This window comes from Mirounga angustirostris, unplaced genomic scaffold (assembly GCF_029215605.1).
Source record: "Mirounga angustirostris isolate CCGP_5_RB_7025 unplaced genomic scaffold, mMirAng1.0.hap1 SCAF_7, whole genome shotgun sequence".
In the NCBI taxonomy this organism is placed as follows: Eukaryota; Metazoa; Chordata; class Mammalia; order Carnivora; family Phocidae; genus Mirounga; species Mirounga angustirostris.
The window spans coordinates 9,892,004-9,904,943 of record NW_026991715.1 but is presented as its reverse complement, the minus strand read 5'-3'; the positions used below and the strand labels follow the sequence as shown (position 1 = coordinate 9,904,943).

General features: G+C 45.9%; 2 protein-coding genes across 3 annotated transcripts in view; both read right to left on the bottom strand.

Annotated features, from left to right (window-relative positions):
- COL23A1 (collagen type XXIII alpha 1 chain) overlaps positions 1–12,940 on the bottom strand; it is a 314,520-nt gene that overhangs the window by 251,869 nt on the left and 49,711 nt on the right. The window lies entirely within an intron of this gene.
- On the bottom strand, positions 4,133–4,510 carry LOC123852264 (thymosin beta-4-like). The gene has a single exon (XM_045886298.3). The coding sequence runs from the start codon at positions 4,459–4,461 to the stop codon at positions 4,327–4,329; it is 135 nt and encodes a 44-aa protein (XP_045742254.1). The 5' UTR covers positions 4,462–4,510; the 3' UTR covers positions 4,133–4,326.

Sequence of the window (12,940 nt, the reverse complement as noted above, 5' to 3'; positions counted from 1 at the left end):
ACAAATAAACAAAGAGAGATTTAGAAAAAAAAACAAAACAAAACAGCAAAGGCCTGTTTCTGGACCAGGACAGAATGACCATGTCACTCCCCAGGGCCGATGCCTGTCCTGGCAGTTGGCACTCAGCCTGAGGGGGTTTCGAGCTTCGACAAGGACAGCTTTCCAGACTGATTGAATGACTGACAGTTGTTGGAGGCCTCAGGCTTCCTGGGTGTTCCATACATGCCCAGAGGGTGGCGCCTGCGCCCCGGGGGGGCCTTGATCAGGAAAACCCAGGTGGCCCAGGGGCACATCCTCCAAACAGACTTTGGAAATACGTCTTCGTCCCATCCAGCCAAAGAACGTCCACCTAGACTGTGCAGCACAAAGAGGACCGGGCGGGCCAGTGGGGAAATGAAGGTTCCGTGGGAGATTGGAAGGAGAGTCTGACCCGAGGCGGGAGTTGCGGTGCGGGGCTGAGGTTGCTCCTAATAACAATAATGTCATGGCTTGTGGAATAAAGCGGGTACTTTCTGCTACAGTTTCCAATTCTCATTCACGACGACAAGATTTACGTAATTACCAGGATTTTATATCTGCACCCCTTCCCTTACAATGAAAACCCTGGTTCCCAAAGACATGAATATAATTATTCATGGTTAAGTGTGTATCTTTGTATATATAATAGTTCCAAAACAATACCACTTTGATTACCAACAATGACTGCTGAGGGCAGTTTAGGTTCTATTTGTGGTTATTCTCGTCTTGGTCCCACGTGAAATGGGCAAATTGTTTCAAAGTCCCTTGAAACAATTCTCCGTGAGATTATGCCATCAATTACAGGACTGTTTGTTTCGGTTTGTTTTCAGTGTTACGAGGCAGCTTTTATTCTTTTGGGTTTAATTTTCATTTTTAGTTATGGAAAATGTTTACATGGGTCCAAAGCCAACTTAGGAAGCAAGGTACATTGTTTGGCTTGTAAATCTGTGGTTTATTCTTCTATTGCTTCTTTTTTGAAATATAAGCAGATATGTATGTATATTCCCATCCCGCCCCTTCTCTAATATAGAAGGCAGCGTACTATACACGGTTCTGTACTTGGTCTTCCTCAGTTTGCAATATATCCTGACAATACTTCAGGGATATAAAGACCTCCCCATGGGGCACCTGGGTGGCTCAGTCCATTAAGCATCTGCCTTCGGATCAGGTCATGATCCCAGGGTCCTGGGATCGAGCCCTGCGTCAGGCTCCCTGCTCAGTGGGGAGTCTGCTTCTCCCTCTCCTTCTCCTCCCCCACCCCTTGCCCTGCTTGTGCTCTCTAATAAATAAAATCTTTAAATTAAAAAAAAAAAAAGGACCTCCCCAGTTCCCTCTTACAGCTCCATCCTACACTACTGTGCAAATGTGCCATTCCCCTCTGGATGGATCCTTGGGGGATCCTCCACCACTGGCTTTGCTAACAGCGCTGCAAAATACAGCCTTGCTCATGTCTCCTTTCATTCTTTGGAGAGACTCCAAGTTGGATCTTCATTTTTCATCATGAAACCTTTGGCTGGTCACTTAACATTCCAAACCTCAGCCTCCTCATCTGTAAAATGGGGATAAGAAGAGTATCTAGTTCACAGTTCCAAATGAGTTACCGTGTTTTTAAAAATAACATGTTTAAAAGGCCCGGAACACAGTAGAATCAAATGTGTGCTGTTGCTTTTTGTTTTCCATTTTGTTTTAATTGTTTATTGCCTAGTACTTTCCAAAGCTCACTATCTAGAAGGAGGGAGAGAGAGAGAGAGAGATGTAAAATTTTAGTTGCCGAATAGAGTGCTGAGTGCTACCAGAAGTATAGGAACACAGGCAGTTGGAGCACAAAGTGGCGGCTCACCCACCCTGCCTGGGGATTAGGGGAGGTGCAGGACTCAGCGCTTGATTCGCCCACGCTGCTGACCCTTCTTCTTCTTCTTCTTCTTTTTTTTTTTTAAGATTTTTATTATTTATTTTTTTACAGAGAGAGACAGCGAGAGAGGGAACACAAGCAGGGCGAGTGGGAAAGGGAGAAGCAGGCTTCCCACTAAGCAAGGAGCCCGATGCGGGGCTCGATGTGGGGCTCGATCCCAGGACCCTGGGATCATGACCTGAGCCGAAGGCAGACGCTAAACGGCTGAACCACCCAGGTGCCCCTGCTGACCCTCTTTCTTGTGTAAACCACTCCCCAGTTTTCCATTCTCAACCAATGGAGCTGCACCAACGCCCCACCCTCAGGATGTGCACAAGACCCAGGCCTTTCAGGGACTCAATGATTGGCTCAAGGATAGCACATGACCCAGTGCAACCAGTGAGAGTCAGCCCTGGTGCTCACTAGGGTGTACTAGAAAAGAGACTCATTTTCCACCAGGGTGTTGATCTGGTTGGATATAAGTGTGGAGCTGCCAGAGGCCAACACATGGAGAGGGAGAGCATGAAGAAATCTGAACTCAGAGATGGAGGAGGACAGACTCCCAACATGGTCGCTTGGATACTGGGGATTTCAGTCAGGTGAGCTGAAAAAAAAAATCCCTTTTCTGACTAAGCCAGCTTAAATTGGGTTCTCATTTACATCAAAGTTGGCAATGACAGAGGAATCCTCAGGTCCGAAGCTTAGTAACTAGGGGGATAAGGAAAGACTTTCCAGCAGAGAGAAAAGCATGTGGGAAAGTCCAGAGGAAAGGTAGCAGTCAGCCTCTTTTATAGCATTAACTAAAGCAAGACCTGTGGGCTGACACCCATCCATCACCTGAACAAACCTACCTTCTCAACTCCTTCTCAACTGGAAGACTGAGTTCCAGATTCTGGGGAAGAGCAGGGCGTTCTCACCTGGATAATCATTAGCCAGGTGATGTCAGAATTGATAGGAGCATGCAAATAAGTTGACGGTCATGTCAGAGACTCAGCCTTCCTGGGTGCAGGTTGGAGACCCTGTCTTCCCCTGTCATCAAGTTCACAGTTAACATTACTCAGGACCTTCACAATCTGCAAGATGTCCTCACAGGCATGCTCTCCACTGCTAAGTGTGGGCCTTAACTGGCATCTGCGTTTTACTCCGGGGCCTCCATGTCCCTCACAGGTCCCAGCTGTCACCCAGTATCTTTGGTTTCTGAAGCCTCCTTTGCCCTAGAAGTCCCACCTTTCATGCCCCCATGTTTTTGCTCAATGCCACTTTTCCACACTGAATCAACCAGTGAACTTTCACTGGGTGCCCAAATTGAAACACACCATATAACAGCTTGTGCTGAGCAAGGCAAAAGGGTCAGCTGTGTATGTCTGGCTTGGAGCTGGTGGGGGTGGTAGCAGAGGAAGGGGGGGAGGTGAGATTGAAAAGCTGGACTTTGCTACTTGGAGGCTTTTTTTTTTAAACTTTTTACTTTGAAATAATTAGAGATTCACAGGAGGTTACAAATAGTACAGAGAAGTCTCTAGCACCCTTCGCCCAGTTTTCCCCCGGGTTTCATCTTAACTATAGTGCAATCTCAAAACCAAGAAGTTGACACCAGTGCACTGTGTGTGTGCGCGCTTCTGTGCCATTTTATCACAGGTGTAGATCAGCATAACCACCGCTGCAATCAAGATACAGAACTGCTCCAGCACCTTTCTCCGTTTACAGCAGTAATTGTGAATTTGTCTGGTTCGCTTTTCAGGTTTTTCCATTGTTGCTTCACATTTTTTTGCAAGTCTTTTGTTTGGAGCATACACATTAGGATTTTTTTAATCTCTTCCTGCTGGATAGACCCTTTTATCGTTATATAATATCCCTGTCTGTCCAAAGTAATGCTTTGCTCTGAAGTCTACTTAATTTGAAATTAATATAGCCACTCCTGCTTTCTTTGATCAGAGTTTGTATGATATATCTTTCTCCATCCTTTTACTTTCAGCCTACCTATATTCTTATATTTGAAGTGAGGTTTTCTTTTTTCTTTTTTCTTTTTTCACATTTTAAACTTTTTATTTGCATATTTAAAAATTGTGCATTCCAGTAATTAAAATCATACAAAGAAAAAAATGGCACTCTGATTAAACTGCATTGTACAGCCTGCCAGATACCTTGGACCAACTTAGTTTTTACTGGTCGTCCCACCCAGCTTCTTCTTTCACCAGCATACAAGTTATTTTCCTTCCCTGCCAGCCAGACAGGCAGATGGAAAGGAGGCTTGGCGTTCCTGGTCAGTAGTTCAGATTCTTTGATGTGAAAAGGGGCAGCACAGTCATTTAAACTTGATCCAACCTCTTTGCATCTTACAAAGTTAAACAGCTAAAAGAAGTAAAATAAGAAGGCAATGCTTGTGGAATGTACAGTGCATACTGGCGGCACGCGCCTCACTACGGTTCGCCTTCTTGCTTCTCCTGTTCAATCGTTTCTTTTGAAGGCAGTGGATTTTTCTCTTGTGTTTCTGTCTTCTTCAATTTCGACTTATCGAATTTCTCAATCTCAGCCATATCAGGTTTGTCAGACATGGCTGCAGAGGAAGCGGAGTGAGGTGCGTGTGCAAGTGAAGTCCGGCCCGCTCAGTGGCCGCCGCCGAATGCCTGAAGTGAGGTTTTCTAAACAGCTTATAGTTGGGTCCTGTTTTTATAATCCGCTCTGATCATCTCTTTTAATTGGCATATTTAGACCATTTACATTTAATGTAATTATTAATATGTTAGAGCTTAAGTGTGTCATTTTCATTTTAATTCTGTTCGATTTTTTTCTTTTTCTATTTTCCTGCCTTCCTTTGGGTTATGTGAACATCTTTTTACAATTCCATTTTAGTATATCTCTAGTGTTTCTGAGTGTTTCTCTTTACATAGCTTTTTCAGTGGTTGCTCTAGGTATTACATTATATACACGTAACATCACAGTCTACTGGTGGTGTCATTTTACCAAGTGTAGAAAACTTCCCTCCCTTTAAGTCCCTTTACCCTCCTCCCGCTTATCATGTAATTGTCTTAACTATTTCCTCTACATAAATTTATAGAACCACATCAGACAGTGTTAAAATTTTTGCTTCAGCTATTGAATTTGGAAAATTAGAGAGAAGGAAAATGTATCATATTTATCCATTTTTAAAATTTGTTCCATTGGTCTTTCCTCTTTCCTGATGTTCCAAAATTCCTTCTTTTATTATTTCTTTTCTTTAGAGGATTTCCTTTAGCAATACATTTAGTATAAGTCTGGTGGCAACAAATTCTGTTAGTTTTCCTTCATCTGAAAATGTCTTGATTTCCCTTTCATTCCTGAAGGATATTTTCAGTATAGGATTCTGGGTTAACAGTTCTTTAAGCGCTTGAAAACTGTAATGCCACTTCGTTCTGGCTCCATGATTTCTGACGAGATATCTACTCTCATTCAAATTGTTTTCTTCTATGGGGTACCTGGTTGGCTCAGTTGGAAGAGCGTGCGACTCTTGATCTCAGGATCATGAGTTTGAGCCCATGTTGGGTGTGGAGATTACTAAAAATAAACTTCAAATTGTTTTCTTCCTATAGATCATTCTAACATCTCTGCCATCTTGGTGTTGGGCACTGTCTTTCCTCATTCAGGTTGTAATTTTCCTGGTTCTTGTTATGATGAGTGGTTGTCAGTAAAAACCCCACACATCTTTTTATTTAAATTCATTTAGCCACCATATAAAAACCCATATATTTTGAATATTATGAGACTCTAGATCTTATTTAATTAAATCTTCCATTTTATAGCTGGCTCCCCTTCTACCACGCTGGCAGGAGAAGGGAGGTACCACCTCATTACTGCCAGGTGGGGGGTAGATGGGTAGGTTCCCCACTTGGCCTTTGTTGTCCCCTGAAGGAAGATACTTATAGGTGGGAGCAGGAGTTCCACCCTGCCCTCCCCTCCAGGCTTCCATTGACCCCACCCTGGCTAGGAGGGGCCGCTCTTCAGGGAGCTCCACTGAAACCATGGCAAAGGCGGAGGCAGGGGGAGAGTTCTTTGGCAGGAGTTAAGCAGTTATCATCGAAACTTTTCTATCTTGCTAGGCTCCCCCTTTCTGGGTCCTCTGGCTACTGGGAGCAGGCTTTTGTTGAGAACTCACCACGATTTCATTCCTTGTGTCCTGAGGTCCCTAGGGGGCCTGACTTCTTCTCTCTACCTTCTCAGCTTTCTTATGTTTGTATTAAAAATAATGTCCATGGCTTTTAGTCATTCTTAGCAGGAGAACAGGGAAAAATACTTCTCCTCCACCCTTCCATAAGTGGAAGTTACTTGGAGCGTTTTAAAATACGTTTCAGATGCCAAAATGGAACAAAAGTTAAACAAAGCCAGAGTACCTGGGGGCAAATATTTTGACATCTTAGATGACACTGAAGGTAGTGGGGTGACATGGTGAAAGAGCATGAGCATGGGGCTGGAATGGCCTCAAAGGGAATACTAATTCGACCTTAGGCAAGCTGCTTTGGCTGTCAGAGGCTCAGTTTTCCTTCGGGAAAATAAAAAGCAAGTTCCTTCTTATGCAGGGGTGTCATGAGGAGTAAGTGAGATAAAGTAGGTCAAGTGCCTGGCATTGAGAATACATGCCATAAATAATTTCTTTACTTTTCTCCAACGGTTCCAACCTCATATCCTAATATCTCCTAAGTGAGTCGTCAGCTGTGGTTCAAACTGTTTGTAATTTTTCTGCAGCTGCTGCCAAGCTCCATGATGTTGGACCAAGACGCTTTCCCGAGCTGGGACTCAGTTTCCCCAACTTTATTTTTTAAAATTTATTTATTTGACACAGAGAGAGACTGCGGGAGAGCGGACACAAGCAGGGAGAGTGGGAAAGGGAGAAACAGGCTTCCCGCAGAGCAGGGAGCCTGATGTGGGGCTCGATCCCAGGACTCTGGGATCATGACCCGAGCTGAAGGCAGATGCCTAACGACTGAGCCACCTGGGCACCCCCAATTTCCCCAAGTTTAAAAAGAAAGGATTCATCTAGATCCCCTGTTACCCCATGGATGAATCACAGCAGTTTCTGGGAGCTTGTTCAAAATGCAGCATCCCAGGCCCCACCCCAGACCTCCTGGATGAGAACCTGCATTTGAACAAGACCCCCATCCATGTTTGGCACATTGAAGTTTAAGAAGCAGGGCTCTGGGTGACCTCCAAGGCTGCTCCCAGCTCTGACCTTATCTGTATTAGGCTCTCCCACCTCCACACCCCTGCTGGAAATGCTCTGACCTTTCCATCTGGCCACGGAGTGCTGACCATCATTGAAGGCGTAGCACCATCCCTCCCCACGCCTAAAGCTTTCTCTGACCACCCCAAACCTGAAGTCATCCTCAACACGCTTTAAACAGCCACTCTCTGGACCATTCCTTGGATGATTAATTACGTGCTTTGTGATAGTTTGCCTGTTCTTTTCTTGAGCCACTGTGTAAACCTTGTATCATATCTTCTTCTGAAACTTTCTACATCTTCTAGGATCCTGAGGTTGCAGACAGCTCCTGGAAAGCTCTCGGGGGACAGAGACCATGACTTACCATGTGCCTTTAGTGCTCACTAGCTGGTTCCCCACACACAAGAGATACTCAAACACACAATCATTTACACTGTGAGCATGTTCTTTTTTTTTTTTTTTTTTTAAGATTTTTATTGATTTATTTGACAGAGAGAGACACAGCGAGAGAGGGAACACAAGCAGGGGGAGTGGGAGAGGGAGAAGGAGAAGCAGGCTTCCCGCCGAACAGGGAGCCCGATGCGGGGCTCGATCCCAGGACCCTGGGATCATGACCCGAGCCGAAGGCAGACGCTTAACCGACTGAGCCACCCAGGCGCCCCGACACTGTGAGCATGTTCTAAGCACGCCTTTCAAGACCCTACTTACGAGAAAATGTTATGATCAATATTTCAAAAGAGCATAAGTAAATCTGTATTTTCTGTTCCCTGCTTTTTCTTTTGCATGATGATACCCAGTGCTGGAGAGATGGTGTTGAAACACAGGTCTTTCACAAAACACAATGGCAACATGCAGCATATATGACACAAACAGAGGTTTCCAGAAGGCCCACTCTTGGGACTTTGCACTTCATCTTAAGCAAAAGGAAGGGTTTATTTGTATGAAGAGTCATGATACATAACTGCGAAAATGTGGACATAATCTAAACGCCAAACAATTAACTAGGGCACATCCATTTGATGGATGACCATGGAGCCATTTGAAATAATTAAGACGGCTGTATTCAAACAAAGAAAAAATGCGTATTCAATATTAGGTAAGAAAATAAAAACACAAAATAACATATGCTCCTGATTATAACTAATATACGTAAACAAGAACTTTTTGAAAAGGAACAAAAAACTAGAAATCACTCTTAAAATGGTAAAATTGGGTTTAATTTCCCATACTCATTTTTCCCCCAATTTTTCATTTTGCCAACTTTTCATTGGATTACAAAGAAAACTTTTAAGTGACGCTAAAAGTAGATTTGGAGATCACCCTGGGACGATGCACTTAGGAAGAGATCTAAGCCCATTTTCTTAGTAGGTTCCCCCATAATGTTGTTACGTGGGACCTGACAGTTATATGACATTTGAATTAATAACTAAGGTCTTGGTGCCAAGAAGTTCTCGGCAGCAAAGGAGGCCCCAAGGCTGGAAAGCACCATCTTGAACGAGAAGACATCCATTTATAATCTGTAGCTGCAAGCTGTCATTCATTCATCCCCAACCCCCACTAAAATGAGGCTTTATTTGCAGATTACCAGTGGGATGGAGGGCATTAAAGAGTGTTTAGCCCACATACCAACCCTATCTTTAGCATTTTGCTCATAGGGAGCCCCAGTTCACCTCCCTCCTGTGGTTGTAGGAGCAGTGAGGGGGGCCCAGTCACCCTCACTGGTGACCCATGGGTCCCCTGATCTGCAGTGACCCCCGCCTTCCATGACCCTTGACCAGTTCCTGAGCCTCCTCCATCTACCAAATGGGGATACTGCTACTTTCCTCAGAGGGAGAAATTAAATCCCATGGTCATGTTGAACATTCCTCAAACATGGCAATGATTCATACATGTTCTCATCTCAGATCTCAGTTATATCCTACCAGTGTTTTAAGGTAAAAATTATAGGGGTGCCTGGATGGCTTAGTCATTAAGCGTCTGCCTTTGGCTCAGGTCATGATCCCAGGGTCCTGGGATCGAGCCCCGCATCAGGCTCCCTGCTCCGTGGGAAGCCTGCTTCTTCCTCTCCCACTCCCCCTGCTTGTGTTCCCTCTCTCTCTCTGTCAAATAAATAAAATCTTTAAAAAAATTTACAGGGGCGCCTGGGTGGCTCAGTTGGTTAAGCGACTGCCTTCAGCTCAGGTCATGATCCTGGAGTCCCGGGATCGAGTCCCGCATCGGGCTCCCTGCTCGGCGGGGAGTCTGCTTCTCCCTCTGACCCTCTTCCCTCTCGGGCTCTCTGTCTCTCATTCTCTCTTTCTCAAATAAATAAAATAAAAAAAAATTTACAAAAATTTTAATCAATACCACTCATTGCTAGAATGAGAATGGACACTCTTGTACAGTCCTAGTGGGAGTCTCTATTGATACAACCTTTGGAGAAGGCAATTTGGAAATACAATGTGTAACTGAAGCTTTACAAATGTGCATATAGCAGGTGGGAGGAGGGTGCCTGGCTGGCTCAGTTCGTTGAGTGTCAGACTCTTGATCTCAGCTCAGGTCAGGATCTCAGGATCGTGAGTTCAAGTCCCGTGTTGGGCTCCACACTGGGCATGGAGCCTACTTAAAAAAAAATGTGCATACCATTTGAGCCAGCAAATGCACTTCTGGGAATCTGTCAAAAGAAAATTAAGTAGAAGAGAAAATGTGTGTGTGCAGGGCTGCTCAACGCTTATAAATAATATAAGCAGAAAACTGGAAACAGCCTAAGTGTCCAACAGTAGGAGACTGTTTAAATTTTGGCACACACACACCTGCAGTGGACTCTTACGTAGTTAATCACGTGAAGGAATGGTCGTGGACAACTGAGCTATTTTAAGCCGGAATATTCACCATGTGATTGTGTTTTGAGAGGAAAGAATCTGTCTGTATATCTAAAATGTAGAGATACGTGGACCATATATATGATATCCGGTCTGAGAGAGTATCATTCATGGACCTTTCTTCACCGGGTACTTCCTGGGTATCCACGCTGTTGCAGGTGCCTGCAGTGAATTAACACGGCTCCTGCCCAGTGGGGAAGAGATAGCTATGTACACAGAGTGCCACGGAAAAGGGATCAATGGAAAGGTCCAGAAGATGAGCGGATGAAGGAGGAGGACACTGTGCTCCAGGAGCTCCAGCTGGGGAGGACCCGTGTGTCCCAGAGGGTGTGATGGGGGTGGGGGCCCCCAGAGGGTAGTAGCATGCAAGAGAGCCCCAAGGGAGGATGCCCGCGGGGATGGCAGTAGCAAGAATAGTAGGAAGCCATGTGGGGACTCCCAGTGATGCCAGGCGCCGCACAAAACACCGGCTACGAACTCATTTAAACCTCACCGGGATCCTCGAGGTGTGTAGACACCCAACTGACCGCTAAAGAAAGTGAAGAAAGGAGCTTAAGAAACTTGTCCAAGGCCACCCAGCTGGAAAGGGAGAGAGCTGGGATTCAGTCTTTTTTTTTTTTTTTTTTTTAGTGACTGGAAACCACACACAGTAATTTGTGTTCTGTGAGTCAGAAGTCCAGTATGTGTCCCGTCAGACTAAAATCAAGGTGTGGCCCATTGTGTGCCTTTCTGGAGACTCTGGAGGAGAATCTGCTGCCTCCTCATTCAGGGTGTCAGCAGAATTCAGCGCCTGTTATCACACTGAGGTCCCCCTTTTCATGCTGGCGGTAAAATGAGAGCAGATCCCAGCCTCTAGAAGCCACTGCGCTCCTTGGCTTACAGCCCCCTCCCTCGATCTTCAAAGTCAGCAGTGGAGTCCTCATGGCTTCTCTCTCTGACTTACCTTTTTACCTTTTCCAAACATCCTCCACTTTTTAAAAAATTATTATTATTATTTTTTAAAGATTTTATTTGTTTGACAGAGAGAGACACAGTGAGAGAGGGAACACAAGCAGGGGGAGTGGGAGAGGGAGAAGCAGGCTTCCCACCGAACAGGGAGCCCGATGGGGGCTCGATCCCAGGACCCCGGGACCATGACCTGAGCCGAAGGCAGACGCTTAACGACTGAGCCACCCAGGAACCCCTAAAAATTATTTTTTTAATTGCGGTAACATATACATGGCATAAAATTTACCTTTTTTTTTTTTTTTTTAAAGAGAGAGAGAGAGGGCACCTGGGTGGCTTAGTCGGTTAAGCGTCTGCCTTCGGCTCTGGTCGTGATCCCAGGGTCCTGGGATCGAGCCCCGCATCGGGCTCCCTGCTCAGCCGGAAGCCTGCTTCTCCCCTGCCTGCTGCTCCCCCTGCTTGTGCTCTCTCTCTCTCTCGCTCTCTTTCTGTCAAATAAATAAAAAATCTTAAAAAAAAAAATAGCGCACACGTGTGTGTGAGCATGTGAGGGGAGGAGAGGGAGAGGGGCAAGAGAGAGAGGGAGAGAGAGAATCCAAAGCAGGCTCCATGCCCAGCATGAAGGCTGACATGGGGCTCAATCTCACAACCCTGAGATCATGACCCAAGCCGAAACCAAGAGTCAGACGCTCATCCGACTGAGCCCCCCAGGGGTCCCAGAATTTCCTTCCTTTTTAAGGCTGACTCCATGCCCTTGTGTGGATAGACCGCATTTTGTTGATCCATTCATCCATTGATTGGACACTTGGGTTGCTTGCACATTTGGGCTACTGTGAGTAACACTGTGAAGAACACGGGTGTACAAATATTTCTTCCAGACCTTCCTTTTTTTCACCCTTTTGGATATGGACCCAGAAATGGAGTAGCTGGATCACATGGTAATTCATACCACGTTCCATAGTAGCTACACCATTTTACATTTGGAAGCCAGGCAATCTTAACCCACAGCCTGCACCCTTAATCCTGTGCTGTCTGACCCAGGGTGTTCTGGGTTCAAGGACCCGGGGATCAAGCCTCAGAGGCAGAATGAGCACCTGTGTTTGGAGAGCAGGGAGGAGGCCATCCTGGCTGGTGTGGAAGCCCCAGAGGTGCACTAGGCTGACATTTAGACTTGAGGTTGAAGAAACAGGAAGCCACTGAAGGCTTTGAGAAAAGGAGGGAGGGTGAAGACAGGGCTTCACTGGAAGGTTCTCGTGGTGGCATGTGGCCTGGCTTGGATTGAGAGGGTCCAAAACTGGCATGAAACACACCCCGAAGCTCATGGTTCCCTGCGAGGAGCTGGATTATTCCCTCTTTATGCATTCATTCGTTCATCCAACAACCCACTGATGCAAAATCCAACGCCACATCCTGGGGCTGCTGGGGCTGGGGCTACAGACAGGAACCGACCTGGGCCTCACAGCCCAGCAAGAAGACAGACACAGCAGCCCACTGCCCCCAGCAACATATGAAGAAGATGCTTTGGGAATTCAGGTGTGTGGCCCGGCACAGACCATCAGTATTTGTAACTGACATGTAAGGAAGGAAAAACACCACAGCCCAGGGCACTGGTCACCTCGCAGTCAGAATCCCAGCTCCCCCCAGAGCACAGGTCACTCTCGCCCACAAGTGTATCACGCTGGCTGTAAATTCAAATTAAGACAGAATTTTCAGAGCTTGGTTTATATCTTCAGGAACAAAGCCGAGCCAAGGAACTGAGGCCCATTTGCGTTTTCTGCCGAGGTTTCCTAATTTTTAGAGTTATTTCCCCCCTAGAGTCCAATGAAAATAAAATCACTCACTTTGAAGCAAAAACTGTTCCACCACGCAGAAGAAAGTTGCTGCCTGTTCTAATGGACACCCAGAGCCATGTGCTACTCAGCTTCTTGGAGGCAGCTGAACTGCAGATGTGGTGCAGAGCTGGCCGGGCTCAGCTCCCAGCCAGCCCTCTTGGGGACATCTGCTACAGGGGACGTTTCCTCTAGAAGCCACACT